This window comes from Stegodyphus dumicola, chromosome 10 (assembly GCF_044657685.1).
Source record: "Stegodyphus dumicola isolate Sdum_Otavi_A_Nest chromosome 10, ASM4465768v1".
Taxonomy (NCBI): domain Eukaryota; kingdom Metazoa; phylum Arthropoda; class Arachnida; order Araneae; family Eresidae; genus Stegodyphus; species Stegodyphus dumicola.
The window spans coordinates 15370336-15394918 of NC_140777.1; the positions used below are offsets into that span (position 1 = coordinate 15370336).

A 24583-nucleotide genomic window follows, 5' to 3' on the forward strand; every position below is an offset into this window, starting at 1 on the left:
GTATCACGCATGGCTTAAATAGTACTAAAAATCCTTTAAATAAATATTTGTTTCGTTTTATTTTCTTTTAATTACAACAATACTCAGGTTTATTTAAATTATATTTACTTTTTTAATCTGAATTATGAATAAAATGTTTTTTCCATAGAAGCATAGAAAGTTTACTTTGCCGAACACGATTTTGGCCGTACGCATAACGTATCGCGTTCGGCAAGGACTTACTGTATCGATTCATTTAAAATGTATTAACAAGAATGCTAGAGTTTCATGAGATATATTTCAGAATTGAAAAAGCTAATTTTTCTAATTCAGTGTCTTTTTCTTTTGATAAAAGGACTGTATTAATATTCTATATTTACACACGATTTACACATTTTTACAATCTGGAAATTCATCTGCTGACCAGGTGTTGCTTATACACACGACAAGTTGAAGCTCTGAAGTTAAAGAGTGTCCTGTAGGACATGAAAATATTACAGATTCCCCAAATACATAAAATTCTTTTTCAGGTTCTATAATGAGTTGAGAATTATCAGCTTTCGGGATAGGTCCACATCCGGAAACACCTATGGGAAAAAAAAATTTTTTTTTTGTTAAAAATAATTGCAGAAGCAACTAAGAATTCACAGAAAAGAGCTCGACTGTTTGCAGTTAGAAAATATTCATCATAACTCTTCTGTTTTTCTCTTTATTAGAAGGTATAAATGTTATATACAATTTTGTTTGGATATTATTTCAAATCATACGGCTAATGAATTGAAATTAAGAGACTTTACACAAGGTATTAAACTGAAAAATCCGATTTCTGAAATTTAAATGTCCAAGGAAATATTACGAACGATGAAGTAATAGGGAACAAAAAACTCTTCCCTCACCCGTTCTAAATACTAAGTAGATAATACATCTAAAAGTGAATTTGCAGATGTTTCAGCAAATATGAATGAGGGGATGGAAATCAAGGCCTTACATATATATTACAGGATTATACGGGTAAAAGAGTGCGGCGGACCCCACAGAGATGAGAAATTCGTCTGTGCTGCCCCGCAATCATTGTTTTCAAGCTTTGGCGATGTGTCACACGATGTGGTTTAACATCGCAGACGCAATAATTCGTTCCAGTTGACAGTACGAGAGACATAACTTCACGACCAGTCTCAATAGATTTTAGCGTTCTGCACTGTGTCTGTCGTCAAAGCCTCTCGATTTCCAGAGGGCTGTCGAACCAATGATCTTGTTTTTCCTCTGATATTGTTCCAGATATAACGAATCAGAGGATGTAAAATACAACTGAACAAATTAAGCATGCGTACCTAATTCAGTCTGCAGATTTTTTGCATGAGAACAAAACGCCAGAATGCTCTTAATATCTCAACTAGAGAGACCCTCGTTCCTCACGTCACAAGGATTATACTTCGCTACAAGTATTGTTATATACTATCCATGAATTATATGTTACGGTGAAACACCGAAATCTGGAGAATGTCGACTTTCACCGGTGAATGTCAACATTCACATAGTCGCTTGGTGTATGTCCGAAATATTTTCCAAATACTCTTATTTCTGACTTACACCGGTGAATATCGATATTCACCATGTACTAAGTGTGAATGTTGAACATATAAGAATATTCCCCCATAACACAAGACATCCTCAGGATATTCTATTTAAGTCGCAATCTCCCGGGAAGCAGTTAGGATATCCTGAGGATGTTGATTCTCAGATATCCTGAGGACTTCTTAAGTCAACATCCTGAGGCTATCCTATTCAAGTCTCAATGTCCCGGGATATATGAAGATCTCATCAGGATGTTGATTTTCAGATATCCTGAGGACATCGTAAATCAACATCTTAAGGATGTCCTGTTCAAGTCGTAATATCCCGGGATATATGAAGATCTCCTGAGAATGTTGTTTCTCAGATATCTTCAGTACTTACTTTTTATGGAAGCTCATATCTGAAAATATTAAAGTAACCTTGTACCACACGCAAGTCATGTTATAAGAATCGAAATCTTACTCTATGGATTACCTATTCTGCATATGAAAATTTAATTGTTATGCTTACACTGGATTTCGTCTTGTATATGTTGGCTGTAAATATTAAGTAATAATATTTTCAAATTTTTGTTGTTGTTTCACAGTGCCTGTTGATCAGAGAACTTTCTTACAAGTTATAGGCACGTGTTTTCATTCGTTTTTGAGTTTCATATTGAAAGTGTGTTTACGATTAAATTCTAATTGCTACATAATATATTTTGTAAACATTATTTTATATACTTTTCTAATATCTTTGAACACAAATATTATGTACGTTACAGGTTAACTCAGAAAATCTTTTACGAAGACATTTGTCCTATGAACAGATGGGTATGATGTGCATCCATGCCTTATATGGCATTCGAACTTCAGCCCTTCTGTACGGCAATCGGTCAATATAATCACTTACCCGTCTCTGAGGCACTAATCAGAAATATCAAGTTATAAAAGTATTCTATTAAATTCATCGATAGTTCTTAGCATAGAAATAACTATACTTTGAAACTGCAAAAGAAAAAAAAAATACTTTTTGATCTGTTACACTATTATATTAAAAATGAATGATGTTTAGTGCTGTGCAGTAATAAGTAACAATATTTTTATTTTAACAAACGAAATTTTAGTTTACAAACGCAGTTAAAAACTAGTCTGTACGAGGTTTAACTTGCTTTAATTTGAATTTATAAACAGAAGAATAATTTTATTGGGCTAAAAAATTCATTGCAATTTCTTCGTTCATTTTCTGGTAAGTTCTTTAATAATGAGAATTAGTTTTTCAAAGCGACTGAGGTAAGAAGTAACTTATTTTTTACCTCTCTGTAACTCTAAAGAATTGGATGAAGTTTTAGGTAACCCATCTGATAAGGTGAACAAATCTGTAGGTAATAAAATTAGAGAAATATTTAGAAAACTGCAGAATGCACTGAATAGTGTTCTTATTGAAAATGGTGAACTAAGAGGAAGATTGGCCGAAAGAGAAAATATTATAAGAGGAAAGCATAAAAAGCAAACTGCTACTTATGCAGAAAAAGTTCAACAAAGATCAAGATCACGATCTAGAACAAAAAGTTTTAAGAAACAAGAAGTAGAATTTGTGACTCTAATATATCCTAAAGAAAGGAATCAAACTTCTGAACAAGTAAATGAGAAATTAATTAAAAACATTTCTCCAACTGATCTTAAAATAGGTGTGCAGAGAGTACAAAAAATAAAAAATGGTGGAGTATTGATTAAGGTCACTAAATACGACGATTTGTCAATAATTGAAAATGCAATAAGAGAAAATAGTACATTGAAAGAAGAATTGGATGTAAAAAGACCTAAGAAAATACATCCACGAATTATGATTTATAATGTTGATCCTGCCTTGAATGGAGAGGAAATAAGGGATTTACTGAAATCTCAGAATGTCGTTCTGGAGAATGCGATTATAGAACCGAGATTTAATATGAAATCAAATATGGGATGTCATTGGATCGTTTCCTTGGACCCACAATCATTTAATCTGGTTATGAAAGACAAGAAAATTTATTTAAAATGGACAAGGCACCAGATTAGAGAATATAAAAGAGTTACCAGATGCTTCCAATGTTATGGTTTTGGACACACTAAAAAAGATTGTACAAAAACCTCTATTTGTAATAAATGCAGTTTAGAAGGTCACTCTCAAACTGAATGTACCGCAACAGATTATAAATGTTATAATTGTACAATAGCAAATTCGAGATTTGGACTGGGCCTTAATACTAAACATGAAAATACATTTAAAGAATGTCCTTGTTATATTAGACAAGTTGATTTATTGACCAAAAAAATTGATTATGCCTTGTAAATCTCATACAATTAAAATTTGTCAAATCAATTTACATCATGCAATCAAGGACACAGAACAATTGAGAGTTGAGGTTACAGAAAGTGATACTGATCTGATCTGCATACAAGAACCTTATGTTTATCAAGGAAAGATATATGGTTTACCAATAAGTGCCAGAGCATATTATAATAAAGGTGAGAACATACGATCTGGTGTCTTTGTATTCAATGAAAATTTATCCATTTTACAAATTTATGCTTCTAAAGACATAGTTGCTGTTTTAGTGGATGGAAAAAGTCCTTTTCTCTTGATTACAGGCTATTTTTCCCCGTCAGAAACTATTGATGATCATTTACGTTGTTTGTCTTCTTTGTTTGATAGATTTAAAAATACTTCATTAGTAATAAATGGTGATGTCAATTGTAAACATCCATTGTGGGGCCAAAACCACATGGATTCAAGGGGAAAAAATTAGCTGAATTTCTACTTGAAAATAACTTTGTTGTAAACAACAATAGAAACAGTTTTCCCACATACTCTTCAGTATTGGGAAATTCATGGATTGATATTACTGCTTCCAGATTGATTAAAGACATTGAGATATGTAATTGGCAAGTTTGTGATAAAATTAGCCTTAGTGATCATAATTATATTCATTTTGAGATTAGAAATGTGATAATTGATGATACACAAAATAACCAAATTAAGTTGAAGAGATTGAACTGGATTGCTCTAAAGGTGCTTATGTTTGAAAATTTTTCTGGCATTGAAATCAATGAAGATATAGAATCTCAATTACATGAAATTAATTCTATCATATGTGACATATGTGAAAATGTTCGGTTTAATTATAACGATACAGGAAAAAAGAAAATCTATTCTCCATGGTGGAATAATGGATTAAATACTGAAAGGAAAAAAGTTCGAGCCTCTAGAAGAAGATTTCAGAATTCCTGTGGCGAAGATAGATTAAATTATAAAAACATTTATTGTAAACATCTTGCAATATATAGAAAGAACATTAGAATTGCAAAGGAAAATCACTGGATTAAAATATGGGATAAATTGTCTCTGCAAAGTCCGTTTGGCACGCATTTTAAAATTGCCACAGATAAGCAGATGAATCCTGTCACTTTTACTGCTATCCGTAAAAGTAATGGTACTTACACAGAAAATATAGAAGATAGAATAAAGGAAATTATGAACTTCCACTTTATGGAAGATAAAGAAGAAGAGGAGGATGAAAGTGAACATCGGGATATCCGAAGGAAAATAAAAGTTGATTTGGAGTCTTTTAATGATGTTTTGTTTACTGCCGATGAGCTTTCTGCTGCTCTGGAGAGTATGAAAATGAATAAAGCTCCCGGTCATGATAACATTCCTTTGGAAATTTATAAAGAACTTTATTATGTAAATAGGAAATTCATTTTGGATCTATTTAATATTTGTTTTCAACAGGGACATTTTCCTGAGACATGGAAGATTGGCAAATTGGTTTTGCTTTTAAAACAAGATAAACCTCCTGAGCAATCGGCTTCTTACAGGCCAATTTGTTTATTACCCACTTTGGGTAAAGTTCTCGATAAATTGATTAACAATAGGCTTGTTTATTTTCTTGGTAGCAATAATCTACTAAATGCAAATCAATATGGATTTACGCCAGGAAAAGATACTATCTTGGCAATTAATAATATTATTGACACTATAAGAATTAATAAGATAAAGAATTTACATACTACTTTGATTGCAATCGACATTAGCAATGCCTTTAATAGCTTATGGTGGCCCAGCATCAAATCAAGACTTCTAGATTTAAAATGTCCTCAAAACCTCTTCAATATTATTAATAGTTATCTAAATAATAGGAAAATTATTTACAGAAGAAATAATATAAATATTGAGAAATATTATAATAAAGGTGCTCCTCAGGGTTCTGTTTTAGGCCCTACACTTTGGAACCTGGTGGCTGATACTGCCTTACAATTGAAATTTGAAAAGGATGTATTTTTGCAGGCTTATGCTGACGATTTTGTGTTGGTGATTTCTGGAAGTAATAGATTAATTATAGAAGAAAAAGCAAAGAATGCTCTAGATAAACTTTATAACTGGTGTAAAGTAAATAAGCTGGATATTAGCCAAGATAAAATGGCTATGATAACAATCCCAAAAGGCTCAAAATTAATCAGATTACCTTTATTGACGTGGAATGGAAAAAAAATCCGCAGTGAAAAAACACTTAAATACTTAGGTATAATTTTGGATACAAATTTAAGTTGGTTGCCACATTTAACTAAATTGAAAGAAAAAAATTTTAAGATTATGAATAAGATGAATAGATTATTATGTATGGATTCTTTTAAAAGTAAAAGTATTTTAAAAGAGTTATACAATAGAGGAATTGAACGAATAATCTTATATGGCTCACCCGTTTGGTGGACTGGAACGGAAAGGGTGAGAAATAAATTGCTACAGATTCAAAGGGTTGCAATGCTACCCATTACGGGATGCTACAGAACAGTCTCTACCACCAGCCTACAGGTCTTAGCTGGGGTTATGCCTATAGACTTAGTAGCTGAAGCTGAAACGCTGATTTATAAAGCTGTTCATATGAAGAAGAATATAGATTATTGTGACCTGAAGATTTCTAATAGAGAAATTGATCCAAAATTAGAAAAGTTTCATTTTCATCCGGCACAATTTAAAGAGGTTACATGGAAGACACTTCTTCCAACTGGTGTTGGTTTGGAATTATTCTCTGATGGCTCCGTGATTGATAAAAATGTTGGAGCAGCATTTGTTGCTATTGCAAATAATAAATTTGTATATAAATCTAAATTAAGATTGAATAATAATTCAACTATTTTTGATGCAGAACTTATTGCCTTTGAATACGCCATAAGATGGGCTAATGAGGAAGAAAATGAGAACTATATTACAAATTGGGAGATTTCGGTGTTCACAGATTCCCAGAGCATACTTAGAGCTCTTAATTCTAGAAAATGTTTATCTACAAAAATAGATAAAGTCAGAAATTATATTCACAATATTAATTCAAAAATGAAATTACATATAAATTGGATAAAAGGACATTCGAATATTTATGGAAATGAAGCAGCAGATTCTGCTGCTAAGGAAGCATGCTATAATACAGATATTGATATCACGGTTCCTTTATCTCTTAATTATATTAAGAGTGTACTACATGACAAGATTCTCCACACATGGCAACAAAGATGGCATTATGACAAAACTGGACGAAAGGTTTATAAAATATTTCCTGTTGTCAAAGAGCAAAGATTAAGTTACAATAGATTGCTAAATCAATTGATAACAGGACATGGCCAATTTCCAGAATATCTAAAAAGGTTTCATGGGAAAGATATTCATTGCCGATGTGGTCAGGATGCATCTGGAGCATCTAATGGACATTACATTTGGGACTGTGCCTTAACGAAGGAAATTAGAGGAGAATATTTTCGAAATATATCTATAAATAATGAAAAATATCTATATAGCAATAATAAAGCTGAATTAGGACTTATAAAAATTATTACCAATTTGAATAATTATGTATATTTCGATCCTTTTGTTTAGTTGCTTAAATTTTTGAGTTGAATTGCATAAATTATAATGTAATTTGTATACATACAATGTATAATTTACTGAAAACTAAATGCTTATTGTTCGTTAAGCTAGGCAATATTTGTATTTTATAATTGTTGTTTAGGTTAGCAGTTGTCTTGAGTTCAATTTAGTCATTTTATATTAAGAAATAGGTGGTTTCTATTCTGAATGAAGGTAGAGATGACCCGTTGGCGGCGCCGACACATCTCCAGCGGAGGGTGAGTTTTTGGATAAGTAGTCCTTATTCTGTTGTAGTGTTTATCCAGTTATCTTTCAGTTTGTTTCTTTTAAATTGCCGGTTGTGCCAATTTCGGCGGTACGGCTTATTTTCTTAGATTAGATTAGATTACCTCTCTGTAATAGGAAAATAAGGTTTGAGAATGGGAAGAACTAACATTAAGTTCTTACTCTCCTCAAACCTCACTTTGCTACTTCTTTAACCATACAAATATTCGGTCTTTGCTAAACAAAGCGCGAAAAAAATATATCCAGCGCTCTGCAGTCTTATACGTTATGCCGACAATGCTACATGACTCCTCATAATTTAACAATAATTGCTGCTTTATTAATTTATTTGTAACATCCAGAAAATGCAGTAAACACGTTTCTTCAAGGTATATAACACAAAGTTAAATGTTGTTATGAAAACTCAAAATTAGATAACGGATTAAATAGATGTTCAAACTTTAAATTAAAATGATTTAATTCTTAAATTAAATGCGTTCTTTAAACTCAGCAGTTTTATTACTTTATTTTATACTATAAATAACAATTGAAGTTGAAATTCTTAAAGTTTTGATCATCATTATCATTGGTCGTGAAACTGCTTCTCAAATTTTCTTTGCTTTTGAGAAACCGAGCTCCGCTCAGAATGTAACACCTCTGAGCACTTTTTCTGTAGCCGATGCCCCAAGAAGATTTCTCTTTTGTTAACGTGGCAGATTTATGTGTCAGACCTTCCCTTCTTTTGTATCCCCTTACAAGGGAAACATCCCTTCCCCCTTCACAACAAAGTCGCAAAACGCACCCAACGGTTCTAATTGCTCCGTAATAGTGATATCCTTGAAGAACCCCACAAAGTGGAAAGTACACGTACTTACTTTCTGATTTCCAGAATTCAGCTATTCTGCTAAACGTTAATAGCCGTCGTTCCAAATTCTCTTTCAGTTACGAACTGACTTGCTGACGCTTGCAAGCGTTACATTGACAGAGTGTGAAAAGTAAGTTTCTAAATGTTTCCTTTATTCTACAAAAATGATCAGAACTAAAAAAAAATTATCTCAGATATCTAAAAGACGGATTTAAAGCAGAATAAATCAACGTATATTATCGGATTCGTCAGAAGATGAAGTAGTATTTAATTATGAAAAAGGACTGTGTCGAATTTTCGCGCTAGCAAATATTCTTTAAGTTCCATTTCAAACTGTGATTCGAAATATGAACTTTTATGTCTCAAGAAGAACTGACTGATGACGATTACCAAAACGATTATCCCGTTTTAAGGAATATTCCAAATATAGGACTAATAAATATTCCGTTAGACTTTATGTCCCTTGTGTGCTTAGGAGTAGTGAGTAGTACAAAAAATGATTACTATTAGGATAGGCGGAGGCACCTTACAAGCACGATTACCACATAAAAATGTTGAACTAATTTTTTTTTTTTTTTTTTAATGACCAGTTTTTAAAGCCTTATGTACCAACTGAATTTGCAAGAAAACCAAGGAACCAACTCTAAACGAATTGAAACACTGGAAAGCTACAAAATACCGTTAATTTTTACTGTACACTAGCCTACTTATTTTTATTTATTTATTTTTTTTTAATTTAACAAAAAGCTACATGATCATTTTTTACTACTTCATATTTCGATTAGACTCTTACGTAAAATACAGAATCAGACGGCAATTGATGAATACGCACAGTCTCTATTAAAACTCTTCGTAGTAAATTTTGGGCTTTATTATGAAAAACAGTATATTGCTCATAATGTTCACGGCCTACTGCATATTTGCGAAGATGTAAAAATGTTTGGGCCGTTAGATAATGACAGTGCATTTAAATTTGAAAGCTATATAACTTCTATTAAAAAATTTATTAGAAAATTTACGCTCCATTACAGCAAATAGCAAGACGAACTCATGAACTGTTTAATCATATTGTAGCCATGAATAATGATTCAATCAACATAACCGACTTAAGTTCAGAATTTCAAAATTTACACACATCTGGTCCACTACTTAAAGGTTATTAAATGCTTAATTTTATTATTTAATTTTGAATACAAATTAACTGAAGTCAGAACTGAATTTGTAGAATAATTTAATTATGAATATATCGAAGAATTCAGTTTTGGGTTATTGAATGGTTAAAAATGATCGAAAGATTTTTAATACTTTAAAGCAAAATTTTCTCTTATAATATTTTGTATTAATAATTCATTTCAAGTCCCTTGCTCAGTTTTAGATATATTTACAAATTATTAAATAAATTGAAATTCAAATTGGAAAATAAATTGTATAATTCTTAACATTTCTTATTTTTCCATAGTAACCACAGATGGAAGACCTGAGACTGTCTGTGGAAAATAAGCAAGTTTCAAGTTATCACAACACCTTCACACACTTTCACTGGAATATAAAGAAGATTTCTGGAGATATACTGGGATGTAACATTAAGCAGTTGAGAGTATGTATTTAAGAGGTTAAAGGGATATTGTAACTAGTATTTCAAATCCTGATAACATCCCATACGCTGTCGGTGGGACCTAGATAGGATGTCCTAAGGATATACTTTAATGTGACATTAAGCACTAGGGAGGATGAGTTTAGGAGGAAACTGGGTTATTACGGGATGTCCTGAAAATGTAGTAAGTAGGACTTTAAATCCTAATAACATCCCATACGCTGTCGATGGGACATAGATAGGATGTTTTTAGGATATAATGGGGTGTGTTTAGGAGGTTAGTGGGATATCCCGGGATGTCCTGAGGATGTAATAAGTAGGAGTTCATATCCTAATAACATCCCGCACGCTGTCAATGGGACTTAGTTAGGATGTCCTGAGGATATCCCGGGATGTGACATTAAGCACTCGGGAGGAGGTGTTTAGGAGGTTCGCGGGATATTCCGGGATGTCCTGAGGATGTGCGCATATCCCGCGAGCAACATCCTCGGGATATCCCAAGGATGTTTTTGTGCTATGTGGGTTATATTTCCTTCTCCGTAATTCATTCGCAAAAAAACGCACTTGAGACTCAGAATAAGAACTTAAGAATATAAGAACTTAAAACACACAGTACGTTCAAAATGAGAAAGGAAAATAATAGAAGTTATAAACTTACCAAATTATGTGATTCAAATCTTATTTATTGCAACAACCTAAACTATTATGACACTTTGAATTGCACAAGAGGCCTTTGCTTTGACAACTGCATTTATTTGTGGAACACTTCCTTTTGGAATGGCAGCGTGTACATATAGTCCTCTCTTTTCGACCTACACCAGTCGACATATACCGGTGAGGGTCCGAATGTACAAGAATGTAAAGAAATATTCGATCTTTCACCGACGTATTTGGTGAATGTTGACATTCTCCGGTGAAAGTCGACATTCTCCAATTTCGGTCTTTCACGGTAACATATATAAGTAACAAGGATGCCATATCTTTTTTTTTTTTTTTAAGAAAGAGGCCTTTTAGATAAACGAGCATGCGAAAACGACCAGAACATGAAACTTGACGTTAACGACGAAACCATTTGGAGGTGCAGCGTTAAAAATTGCGAAAAGAAGAAGGGCATCCGTATTAGAAATTGGTTCAGCGGTTCGAGATTATCGTTCGTCACCCCTGTTCAATTTATGCATTTTTTGGCAGAGGAGTTGACGTCCATGAAATGGTGTAACAAATAGCTTAATATGTGTGAAAGTGCTGCAGTTGACTGGAACGATTACATGCGGTAAAATAATAAGAATAAGGATATGGAGACTGTTCTTAGGAAACGACACGTGAGTATTATTGTTACATATTGTGTTGTTTAGTTTTACGCTCTCTCTTCAGAAGCTTAGCGAAATTATAGCTGAAATCTAAAATCGCCAAATATGGTTGGAGGCCGTTATAACAATGAAGTATCCACTTTTATTATACGAATGAGGCAAACAGAAATAAAGAATTATTGATACAGATTTTAAGCAACAGTTGAAAGAAAATACGAACACAACTTACAACGGACCCTGGGAATTGTCCACTTTTGATCTTCCTCACATTTAGCTTCAGCTTTGCCTTCTGGTCGTAGACCATCGTCGCATGCCAGTGGAATGTTTGTTCCATACGGGATATCATTATTCGGTTGGTCCTGACCTATTACTATTTTTTCCGGAAGCTTTTCGTAAAGAGATTTTAGGGAACATGATGGTCCTAAAAAACGTACGAATTGATCATAAATTTTATTTTGCTTCAATATCAAATTCCAAAAGAATAAGTTCATTCTGCTTCTACCTTTCTATTACCCTAAAATACTATGCAGGATTATTTATAAATTTAAATTCATTGTGATTCGAACTTTATTTTAGAGGCCATATAAAACTGCACTTAAGAACAGAATGAACTTCTTCCCCATATATTACAGGAAATACGTTTAGCCTATTTCCCAAATGAGCCATTTCTTTTCGTCATACTCTAAATTGGAGAAAGGAAAAGAAATGCTTACATATTAGTCAATTTTTTAATAAAACCTTAAACACTGAATATGTATTCTGTAACAGAGCTGGTCACAGTTTTCTATTTACAGCAGATTCCCTGTTAACCGCCCTCTATGCGAATGGACATTTGATCGGATAAATGAATGGTTAATCAATCTGGAAAAGCATGTATACGAGTCAGTCCGAAAAAGCACGAACACAAAATAGCATGTATACGAGGCACAATATAATAAAAATTCTTATCGATGTACGTAGGTTGTAGGGTTTTAATTAATGTTTCTAATACTTATTTTTATTTTGGAACAAAAATTCCTATACATTCTCATTCCCCACCTATGTTTCCCTACCAGAATAAGTTTCAGGATTCCGATTTATGCAAATGAGGCCGAAACGAGATTGAAGCTGAGGTCTGGGTCACTTCAGTAGGAGAGCGTGTTCTACCTTCGGCCACGTTGCTGCTATTAGTCTAAGCTTATTGTTCTACGGCCGTACTTCTATGTACCTGCTAGTACACGCCGTTGAGCTTTAAATAATTGCCAATTCCGGTAGCTGATTCTTTGCAGCTTCGGCTTATTAGTTTTATTTAGCATTCTATTAGTTTTATATTTTCTGTTTTTAGTTAAATTCCAAGTGGAGGCTTATTGTACGCCCGAGAAGAGGGCCATCTGTTAATTTATTTTGAGTTGGAATAAAGGCTAATTTAACCCTTCTTGGACTTGTCACTTACAAGAACTCAACGAATAGTCGCTACGCAGTTCTTTAGTATTCTAGCTTGGTCGTAGGTGTATACATACAGTTATAAAAATGTTTTAAATCATACAAAGGATTCACACTTTCGTATTTTTATATTTAAAAAAATTATTTCGTTGAAAATACGAAATCTAAGATTTTACACATTTCTGGGACCCTATACTTAGGAAACTTTTATACTCGGTATAAAAAATAAAACAACAAAAGTTACCCCCCCCCCCAAAAAAAAAACTGAAATGTTTCAGATTTTAAATTACTTCCAGAGTGCTGTTTTTTTAACATTTTGTGTGTTACCTATATTTATTAAATATCACGTTCTTAGCACTTAAACCATCAAATTCAGTTCAAGAGCAATGTCGCAAAATAGTTTTAAATTGAGCATATCTTTAGAATTTCTGATACGCGGTCTAACGCGCTGGAGATAAAAATGTTTTTTCTGTACAACGTTGCCATGGCTCGCTTTGAAATCGTTGAGTTTGTTACTCAAAAATTCGTTAAAGTTTTACAAAATATGAAATCGATAATAAACCAAATTCCAAATTTCAAATTTTGTCTTCCACATGCCTGTATTCGCAGTAGGATGACGTCATTCAAAATTCGATGGCTCTATGTACCGTTGTTTCATCACAATGCGAGAAAAATACATACATTTATGCAGATTTTTCATTATTTAATTTCTTCAAATATAATGCAGGACTCTAACATTGGGTGGCAACAGTTTGAAAAGTGAAACAGACATTTATATTGAACCAACGCAAAATCGCAAAACGAAAACTATAGTCCTTCAGGAACAAAGTCCCATTGGACTAATAATTTTTAATTTTCGATTAATATAAAAAATATTACGATTTTGATAGCTGCCGATAATGAAGCCTGGCAGCGTTTTCTAGAGCAAGCATTCTAAACTGTTATCTGAATAAGATTTCCATTTTGAAAAAAGGAAATACTATATTGCTGATAATTTATTGATCAAAAATTTTCACAATGTTCTACATAGAAATGGTCTTTACATACCTTTCCATGAATGACATTTTATTTTACTTTAAAAAGTATGCAAAAATTTTACCTTTCAATTTATGTACAACCCCTGCATATGATTTTCTATTTCTATATATATATCGGTTAAATTTTCTTATATTGGAGTCAAACGTTTTATTTTTTATAATGAGTATAAAAATTTTCTAAATATAAGGATTGGAGAAACATGTAAAAAGACAGATTTCGTAATTTTTACAAAACAGATTTCTTTAAATTTAAAATTGTCAAAACACGAATTTTTGCGTCATTTAAAGTAACCGGAAGTCTATGTCTACGGTCAATGATTGTGAAAATAAAGGCTGGGAAGCACTTTTGTAGACACGATGTGTAAATGATTTATTAAATATATGCAATTGAAACATCTATTATTGTAATTTTTACAATTTCAGTTATTGCTTTGAAGCCATGGACCTTATAAGAGATAGATTAACCCAGTAGGCGGGGCGCGCGTCACCGACATGTCGGCCAGAATGAGTAGGGACGATCTGGTTTACTTCAGCACTGAAACCTATGGCGTTTGTATCACATAACTCTTTTTAATTATTAAATGTGATACCTTGTATAGAGATGAGATTATGAAAGCCAAAGTTTTTTCCAAATAGGATTTAATATATCTCATTAAAACACTTTTTACTGCATTTAGCTCATTTTTTTCACGCATAATTCTTGTACAAACATCTTTACTTTGATAAAACGGTAAAAACTCTACGCACAAAATTTATGAACTTAATTTTGCGTACAAATAACGTAAAATTAAATAAGATTGATAGTACGTGATGCTTTGAAATAAATAAGGTAAAATTAAACAAGATATGATAACTTTTTTTAAAAAAATTTGCTTCGAAATGCAAAATACCGCTTCGAAACTAACAGCTTTTCTAGGCTACCGCCCCTTTGGGCTAATAAATTAAATTAACAGTAAATAAAAAAAAATCCTATGCAGAACTAAAATTAAACAATCACTATAAAATACAAGCAAAATTATTTATTACGGTTAAATACAATTTTAATGTTAGAATTAAGTGTATAAAAATTATTAAGGAGTCAAAAGTGTTTATCACTATGATGTATTATGAAATATAATTCAAATAAAAAATTTTTATAGAAATTGTGCTATAATATTCATCTATAATTTTAAAAAAGCAGCACAATTTAGAATTTTAAACAAAACTTTACCAATAAAAAGCATAAAAACCAATAAAAAGCATAAAAATTGCTTATTTGAATTTTTCTATTAGTTCAGATTTAAAATATTATTTTCTAAAAGAAGTTGTAACAAATTTCCTTACAGCATAGGAAAAGCTATAAAAAATATCCAGCCCTGAAAGCATCTTTATAATTATTTGGAACGTTAATTATGCTCTATAAATATGCTAAATTTTTAAAAATCAATCTCAATTTCAAAAATAAAAGTATGGAGAAATTCTAATTTGTGAAATGAGGCGCTACAACCAGCTTTTTCTTGACAATTATACACGCTGCAATAGGCAACCACTGTTAAATTTCTGCAAGTCGTCCCTACTCCTTCGGATGTGATCAAGGTGACAGCCGGGAACGCCTCAGACGAGGGAGAAAACCCATTTGGGTTAGTCTATTTCTTATAAGGTCCATGTTTGAAGCTAAATGTCGTCACTTTCTAATAAAGATAATACGAACACAGTTTACGTAACCAGCCAAATCAACGATTCACACTGCCAGCATTCACTTCAGCTGTGATGGACGCCTGGAAGGCAATTCCTATGGCTGCCTTTCAAAAACCACCCCCGACGTGCCCAGACTGTCATCAAAATAAAAGGGGGACCAACATCATATTAACCTTCTGACCGGACAGGGTTTTCGCTAAGAAAGCACAAATTTCCCAAAACTACTACGAGAAAAAATTATTTTCTTGATTTTAATGTAAAAATCTACTGGTATTTTATACCTGGATTTGTGTACTTTTAAAAATATATTGCCTTAATTTCTTTGACATATTTTAATATGCACGTATATACACGTTCTTACAGATATCATAAAAATATTCTATTCCGTATATTAGAGAGTTTTAATATATGCCTGGGGAATCTCCGAGACCGTACCATTGGATGTCCAGGTACTTGGCCAGAGAGTGTATCAGTATCAGGCGAAACGTTTTGTTATTTTACGCATAACTTTTCGATACTGTATCGTGAATATTTTTTTTTTTTTTTTTTTTTTTGTTGTTTTTGTTGTGGACATGAATTTGTGAGATACTGACATTTTTTCTGAAGAAAAAAGTAAAAAGAATAGAAAATATTTCTAATTCAAATCAGGAATTTCCGTTTTCTTGTACCGACCCCCTTTTAAAGAATGGTTTTCTTCATAGACACCTTTACATTTTTCTCTAGCGTACAACATTCAACATATTCATAATACATATAAATGGACATAAGTAATTAAAAACAAGAAGTATATGCACAAAAATCTTGAAAAAAAGTGACTTATTATTTTTTTAAGAATTATAGTTCTTTTTATTTTACAGTTTATACGGTACTTCTGCCCCCTTCTTAGTGTGTCTTCATGGTGTAGTAGTCTGCACGCTAGGCGCGTATTTCAGAAGTCCATGGTTCGATTCCCGGCCAGGGCGTTGCTCATTTTTCATCTTTCCTGCGTCTAAAAAATATCCTAATGTCTCTACACTGGCGCCCAAACTAAAAGGATGGTGGATAATGATTCTCCTCACTCAGTATTTGGTCCCCTAAACCCCAGTCGCCCTTTAAAAGGGGGAGTACATCGCCTTCATAGTGTGCCGTTATGGTGTAGTGGTCTGCACCCTAGGCGCGTATTCCAGAGGTCCGTGGTTTAATTCCCGGCGATGGGGTTGCTCATTTTTCACCTTTCCTGCTTCTAAAAAATATCCTAATGTCTCTTAAGATTTACAAACATAAACCAAGTTTCTAGAAACAAAATCACAGATTCTATTTCAATAATAGTCGACTTGGATCTTGTTCTCCGTCATAAATTATTGACCTGACTGAAAGTTGCTTCCTCTAGGTACGAGGAGAGGGAAGGAAAGTTAATAATGTGTATTCCATAGAAACTTTTATTTTGGGATATTTCTTTCGATTACTTTTAAATTCCAAAATTTAGCGTATCGAACAAAACGTCTGCATGAGCATCCTCCTTCAATGCAATTGACTCTTTTTGCATTATAATATCAAGACTCGACATACTGCGTTTTGGATGTTCTAAGAGCCATGCTGGCACTTGGAAATTTTCCACGTCTTTGGAGCAAATATTAAAATTTTCTTTTAAATTTTTCAGGTGACACTGTATATGACAATATAACTTCAGAAAAAAATTAAATTCTTTTTAATAACAGACAATCGCATTACGTTATCAAAATAACAATATCTTATATGTTTAAAAATATTGTTGTTTTTTAAATATAACACGTATGTAACTTAAATATAACACGTATGTAACTTAAATATAACATATAATACAACATATAACATGCACATAACACATACGAAATCGTAATTTAAATGTATTTTTTCCTTAAATATACAGGGTGTCTCATATTGAAAGGGACAAAAATAACAGCATAGTACAAATTCTGTAATTTATTTATTAAGTCGAAACAATTTAATTGGCTAATCTTTAGAATATAACAGGTAGTTTGGCGACATTTTGGTAAGGCGATAATGGTTACTAGCTAGGACTTTAGCAACAATCTGAGAAGTACACAAGTTTGAATCACAGATTATTTTGTCTCAGAGAAATGAGAGATCATGAGACATGTAATGTGACATTTTCCGGAAAATTTCGATCGTGATTTCAGCCAGTAAGCACTTAGAAACAATTTCGCTGCTAAAGTGCAGAATCGCCCGCTTATTTGTTTGGCGCTTTTTACAAGGGTAAGAAGAATTGGATTTTTGTCAATTTTCTTTGACTTTTTAAGTGAAAATAGGTCGAGAGTGTGCGCAATGTCATTTTTGTGCAATTCTGATATGTTTTTTTTAAGTGAAAATAGGTCGACGTGTACATGGATACCGTGTATGTGCAATTCTTAATGGTTTACTTAATTATGGCAAAGCACACTTGGGTTATCTGCCTAAGGGCAGGGATGCCTTCGTGGAGGACTTTCTAAGGGAAACTGGCACGTATACACGTTACACATGGGGAAAACCACGAACACGCCCATGCAGCCAGCCCGTTCGCGGGATTCGAACCTCGGACCGAACTACCAGTGTTCAGCGACTTTACTGCTCGGCCGCTGGTGGGCTGTGCAATTCTTAAAAACGCGGCAAGCAGTTTGCGATTCTGCACTTTCTGCCAATTACGCACCTAATCTTCGTCATGAGTAAGTATTTTTGTTCCAGAAAAGTTCTAGTACACACTAGTTCTAGTTCAACACTTAGTTTAGTAGAATAAAAGGGAGGAACACTATAATACCAATTATAGTGTCGACCCCCAATCAACCGCTCGCTTTCATCGATCACCAAGGGGTCAATACCAATACCATTGGAAAACACTAGCTTAAATTCTAGAAGTAAATAATATTTCCTTTTGATGAGCTTACTGAGACAGGAAGGTGTGTTTCCTGACCACTCTCCATTTGACAGGCACTTCAAAGTCGATTTCCCAGATAAAACTGCTGGAGAAAAACAATGAAAATTGGCAGAACTGCCAACCTTTCGATCCTGGGTATACTGTATCTGCATGTCTTCATTTTCTTCAAACGCAGGACATTCAATGTCTGAGAGGAAAAAATGAATTACAACTTAAAAATGGTGGATTTGATTTCAATACTTATTTAGCAACTTTGAAAAAATAAACATTTGATGAACAACATTTATCAAAAAAAATGATACAGTATCTCATACTTGTTTTAGGACAACAGTGATTTTAAAATATCAATTACCAAATATTGGTGAAATGTACTTTTCTTTCGCAAATACTATAGATCATTTTTTTTCCCTTTAAACGGTTTCTTTCAGTATGAAATCTTTACTTACCATAGAAAGCGGACGCCACGCGTATTTTTCTTGTTTGCTTGCGAAAGAAGAATTTTCTTTTTGTTGATCGTCCATTATATCCATGTGCCCTAAGGACTTTTCTAAAATGTTTCAGGGTTTAATTTTATTGCAAGCCGTTTTTATAAATGCGCAAAATTTTCAGTTTCATGTTATGGTAACGTGATAATTTCCGGCTGCATTTCTTAAGAAAACTCTTAGAGAACTGCCAGTCAAAAACTATGTATATAGAGTACTACCCTATGTTGCTGTAGTATAAGTGGTTGTGGCACGTCCGTCGACAGTTGGAAGAACAACAGTTCGAATCCGGGTAAGGGCACATTTGATTTTTCATGTTTCGCCATTTTGGGTAAGAAAACTGGCCTCCTCTACACAGTTGCAGTTTTGATGGATGTAAAATACGTATCATTCAAGTTTCTAAGAGGTTATTATATGTTCATATCATTTCCCATCGATCTGTATTCTATTTCCCTGCCGAAATGTAAATTTCTAGCTCGCGCGATATTCATATGACATAGAAAATACAGTACTTAAAGGAAGGTGTTAGAAGATAAAATCAGAGCACGTTTTATCTGCTTGAAGGCCGCGAAGGCTTCTATAAGCACGAGTTGGTGCTGTTTGTTAAACATTTATTTGGATTAATTAAAGGGCCCTTTACACTCTTTCTTTGTGTCTGTGGTACTTACAAGACTCTTCTGCTAAGCTTCAAATGCAAACAAATGACGGCCTCGTTAGGCTTAGTAACACTTAAACAACTTTTTTCTTCGTAAGTCTACAACTATTGCATGCAGATTAACTAAAAGCATAAAAACCTTAATCGAAACATAAAAACAACATAATTCAATCATTTTTAAAGCAAAAAATGCATAATTTACCAACATATAAGAATAAAGAAACTGAGCTCACCGAGACGGATAACAAAGTGGGTATATACACGTTTGGTGCGGCAGATTGCAAGCAAAAAGGGAGGTGCACAACTGCATGTTATAATAGTCTCATATACGAAATTTCAAAGTTCTGAGACACACTTTTTTGAGTTATGCGAGATACAGGCAGGTAAGTCATGATAAAATCTCTTCTGAATCTATTTTAAATGAATTTTGCAATCCGTTTCGAAAAAAAACATCTGTGTGTACTCTGTCCGTACACACAGATGTGACACAAAAACATCGCATTCGAGAGCGCTGAAAGTGGATATTTTCATTGAAATGATACTTCAAATTTTTTGCGATTACAATAATTTTTTCTTCGTACTAGGAAATAAAAATTGATGGCAGCCATATGTTTTAATCTGAAGGAAATAGCTTTCATTTGTTTCACTGAACAATGGTTTTCAGGTTCGAAATGCATTTTTTGTAGGTGTTATTCGGACTAATATACAAAATGGTTCTCTATGAATAGTTTTCATTTATTGAATATGTTTTCAAGTTAACCGATGTTTTATGTGTCAACCTTAGTCTGACACCGCACAACTGCGTGTGTTGCGCTATTTGTTTTTAGAAATTTCATTCAAAATGATTTTTGAAATATTATTCCTATTTTAAAAATACTAACTAATCAATAAAACATTGTGCGTATATGTCTCTATTATTGTCAAAAAATACTATATTACATATTTTTACTTCCTTGTACGAAGTAAAGAAAGTAAAATTTCGAAACAGCGAAAAATTTCGTGTATCATATTTCAACGAAAATATCCATTTTGAACCATATCCATTTGAACCATATTTTTGCGTGACATCTGCATATACGGACAGTATTAAAGGATTATTTTTTCCAAAACGGATTGTAAAATGAATTTAACATAGATTCAGAAGATAGTTTTTCGTGACATCTATACGTATGTGCGTATATAGCATAACGCAAACACAATTAGCCTTAGAACGTTGAAATTTTGTATATAAGACTGTTAGAACATGTCGTTATGCACCTCCCATTTTGGTTGCAATTGGCCGCACCAAATATATATACTCATCCTGTTACCCGACTCAGGGAGCTGAATTTATTTATTCTTTCTTAAACTATACATTTTTTGCTTTAAAAGTGATTGAATTATGTTCGGGTTAAGGTTTTTTATGTCGTTAGTTAATCTGCATGTAACTAATTCCTTTATCTTTGACAACTGTGGGTTTGTTACTTTAAAAATGATTGAATTATGTTGATTTTATCTTCCGGTTAAGGTTTATGTGCCTTTAGTTAATCTGCATGCAATAGTTGTAGAATTATGAACAATTTAAAAGTTCAAGTGGTGCGAACCTTAGCTAGGCCGCGATTTGTTTACATTTTAAACTTATTAGAACAGTGAAGTCATTTGGTGCACCAACTTCAGTGTCTTTTTCAGAATGGGACCAAAAGTAAACTTTCAATTTTGCGCACCGAAAAACTGTCTTCCTGCTCGCTGGTCGAATAGCTTGTTTCGACGTGGAAAGTGCAATTTTAGTTCTAAAAATAGTTTTCTGTTTTTACCTGTATTTGGTGTTTACAATTTTTTTATGAAGATTTTTTTGAGTTTTAATACATTTTTGCCTTGCCGCGAAGTGGGATATCAATTAATTGAATAAGATATCTACCTCTAATGAAATTCGAGGAAATACGTGTAAATGAAATGCAGCAAAAAATGTGTATAATAGGCCGTACCAGGCAGTCATATGGTGTTCTCATCAGATATTTTATTATTAGAATGTATATAGATATCATATTATTTAGAAACAAATGCAAGTTTATATTACTATAAATATAAATTATTGGTACATTAATATAAATAATTAAATTAAAATGCGAATCTTCTGATGGTAAGAAAAATTTATTGTATATAAATTTGAATTTAACAAAAGCAATAACATTATCTCATTCATATAAAGCTAATTTAAGTTAGTTATTTTAGGCAGGTGATGTGAAAATTATGCAATGCCCTCCGCGTGACTCGAAACTCTACCTCTCGAATACGCGCCGAGTGAGATACCGTTTCACTATGAAGGCATACAGAAAGGAGGGAAAAAATAGCTTATAAAGTGATACAACTCATTTAAGTGTTTCGCCGGAAAATGTCGTTTCGGGACATGCATTCGGACCTGACGTTTCTTTCGAGATAATAAACTGGATTATTTGTTATCCCTTCAGAAGTCGGCCTGGAACATGAAAATAAGATTAATCTATATATTACAAATTTTAATATGATTGGTATATCCACTTTAAATAAATTATAAAAAATTTCCAAAAATAAGGTTTCATATATACAAATTTAGCGTCTTTCTGGGATTGTTTAATCTACTTCTACTAAATTATTAATTTACGTTTTCGAATAAACTTGTTATAAACTATTATTCCCTTTAAGCAAATTAATTTAGTCGGTAAAAATTCTTTAAAGTTTTTAGGATGGATTTTTGGATTATTAAATATTTGTTCATGTATTTTGATGCATGCACTTAATTTACATTTCTTAATTTGCATGATATTGCAAAGTAATCAGCAGCAATAATTAATCTTTTGTTTGTTTACAATTCAATTTTCATAATTTACACTTATGTCCATAAATTAAGGTTAATGCAAAATCATGCAAAGAAAGAGTTAGAAGCAAAACAAATTTGACTTACTTGTAAAGCTTATTTATTAAACAAAATGTGAAGAGCAAAAAAAGATGCTATATGTTAGATATTATTAAAAAATTAGCGATTTTTTCTCCCTGGAGCAAATTACAAAAAAAAACCTATTTACAAAAAACCAATATTACATGGTTGGTATGATTGTTAATACATTGCATGTCTCCCACACGATGCAACACAGTCCGTACAACGCCTAGGCATGCTGAGTATCAAATTATCGATCTGATCTTGGGGGATATTACACCACTCAAAAAGCAATGCTCTCCGTATTTCCGGTAGACATGTAGGAGAAGATTGACGGGCTGCAACTCGTCGGCCAAGCATGTCCCACACGTGCTCTACTGGATTCAAGTCCGGTGAGAATGCTGGCCAGTTCATACGGGTGATATCCTCCGATTGAAGGCATACGCTTACGATGTTTGCACGGTGAGGACGGGCGTTGTCATCCATAAACAGAAATTGTGCGTCCATGGCGCCCCGAAACAAACGTACATGTTGTTCCAGAATGACGTCCCGATAGATTTGGCTTGTCATGGTTCCAATTTGAACATGCAGGTCAGCTCTGGAACCCAGAATAATTCCACCCCAAACGAGCACTCCTGCACCACCGTAACGGTGTCGTTCAATGATGTTTTCTTGGTGGTAACGGGTACCTGGAGCTCTCCATATAAAGGTCCGTCGAGAATCAGACTGCAAGCTAAACCTGGACTCGTCGGAAAACATCACACAAGCCCACTGTTGCGGTGTCCACAATGCATGCTCTCTACTCCAGGCTAACCGCAGGCGACAGTGAGTTGCAGTAAGTGGAACGCATCTGACAGCTCTACGAGCATATAGATCAATCTGCCCTAAGCGTCTGTACACGGTCTGCCTTGAAATTGACGTACTAGTGGCTGAAGAGAGCTGACGAGACAGGTCTGAGGCTGTGCTCCGCTTGTTTCTTTTGGCAGTAACTGCCAAATACCGGTCTTCATTCGGCGTTGTAACTCTGGAGCGACCTGTGCTGTAACGTCTACTCACATTACTTTCATCTTGGAATCGTTGCCAAAGCCTGGAGATGACACTCTGGGCAGTTCCAAGTTCGTCTGATACTTCCAGTTGGGTACGCCCACATTCCAGACGGCCGATAATTCTACTACGTAAAAAATCATCCAACTGCGTCCTTTGTGTTATAACTACTTGGTTATTGCACTGAAATGCTTATAAAACGCCTGCAAGCAATTTTACTTCTTTGCCTGTATTCCTTATATATCACTCTCTTACACTCTCGTCATTGTGACGTACCATCGGTATCATCTGGTTACTTCCTGAAGTTTGCATATGATTCTTGAAGATGTGTGTAGTGATTTTTACAGGTGATATATTTATTTTAGAGTTCGATTTTCGCGTGACTCTGAATTATCCTAAATTGATGGACATGAGTGTAAATTTAATGACAAATTAAAAAATTAATATCTTTTTCATAATTTAATTAAATGTTAATAGCGGCGCCCTAACTAAAAAAAGGTGATGGATGATAATACTTCACCACCAGGATTTGGCGATTGGCTTCCCATAATCCTCAGTCGTCTTTATAAAGGTATTTTCTCCCCCCTTTCTGCGTGCCTTCGTGGAGTACCAACATCCCCAAGAATGTTATTCTAAACACAATTTATGTACTAATTCTTAGAATCAAAAACGTCTGCAACGAAATAGAAGAATTACGTATACATACGTAGTTCCTTTCAAGAAGAATTATGCATGTTTATAGATCTTCTCTTAGAAAATCAAATACCCAAGTTCAAAATTCATACTTTACAAAAAGCTGCCATTAACTTATTTTTTTAAATTACCTGTACACAGTGATATAATAGTTACTACCCGAACAGGGATAAAAGCTAATAGTCGGATGGCTGTAACACGTAATTAAATGTGAATAAACAAATTACGAGTTTTTATCATCTCTTTTTGTAAATATGATCTGTTTTCGGCCACGTACTACCCTTTTTTTTTTTTTAATCAAATTTTGATTACATTCTCGCATTTCT

General features: G+C 33.4%; 1 protein-coding gene across 6 annotated transcripts in view; it reads right to left on the reverse strand.

Moving 5' to 3' along the window:
* Positions 1-258: 258 nt before the first annotated feature.
* The window catches only part of LOC118182924 (sushi, von Willebrand factor type A, EGF and pentraxin domain-containing protein 1-like), a 205281-nt gene continuing 180956 nt past the window's right edge, over positions 259-24583 (reverse strand). For all 6 annotated transcript variants that reach the window (XM_085824664.1, XM_085824665.1, XM_085824663.1 and 3 more), the window contains 3 exons: positions 18501-18677; positions 11694-11885; positions 259-566 (listed from right to left, as the gene is read on the reverse strand). In XM_085824664.1, the coding sequence (XP_085680790.1) occupies positions 367-566; positions 11694-11885; positions 18501-18677 (569 nt within the window). In that variant the 3' untranslated portion in view covers positions 259-366. The remainder of the gene's footprint in view (positions 567-11693; positions 11886-18500; positions 18678-24583) is intronic.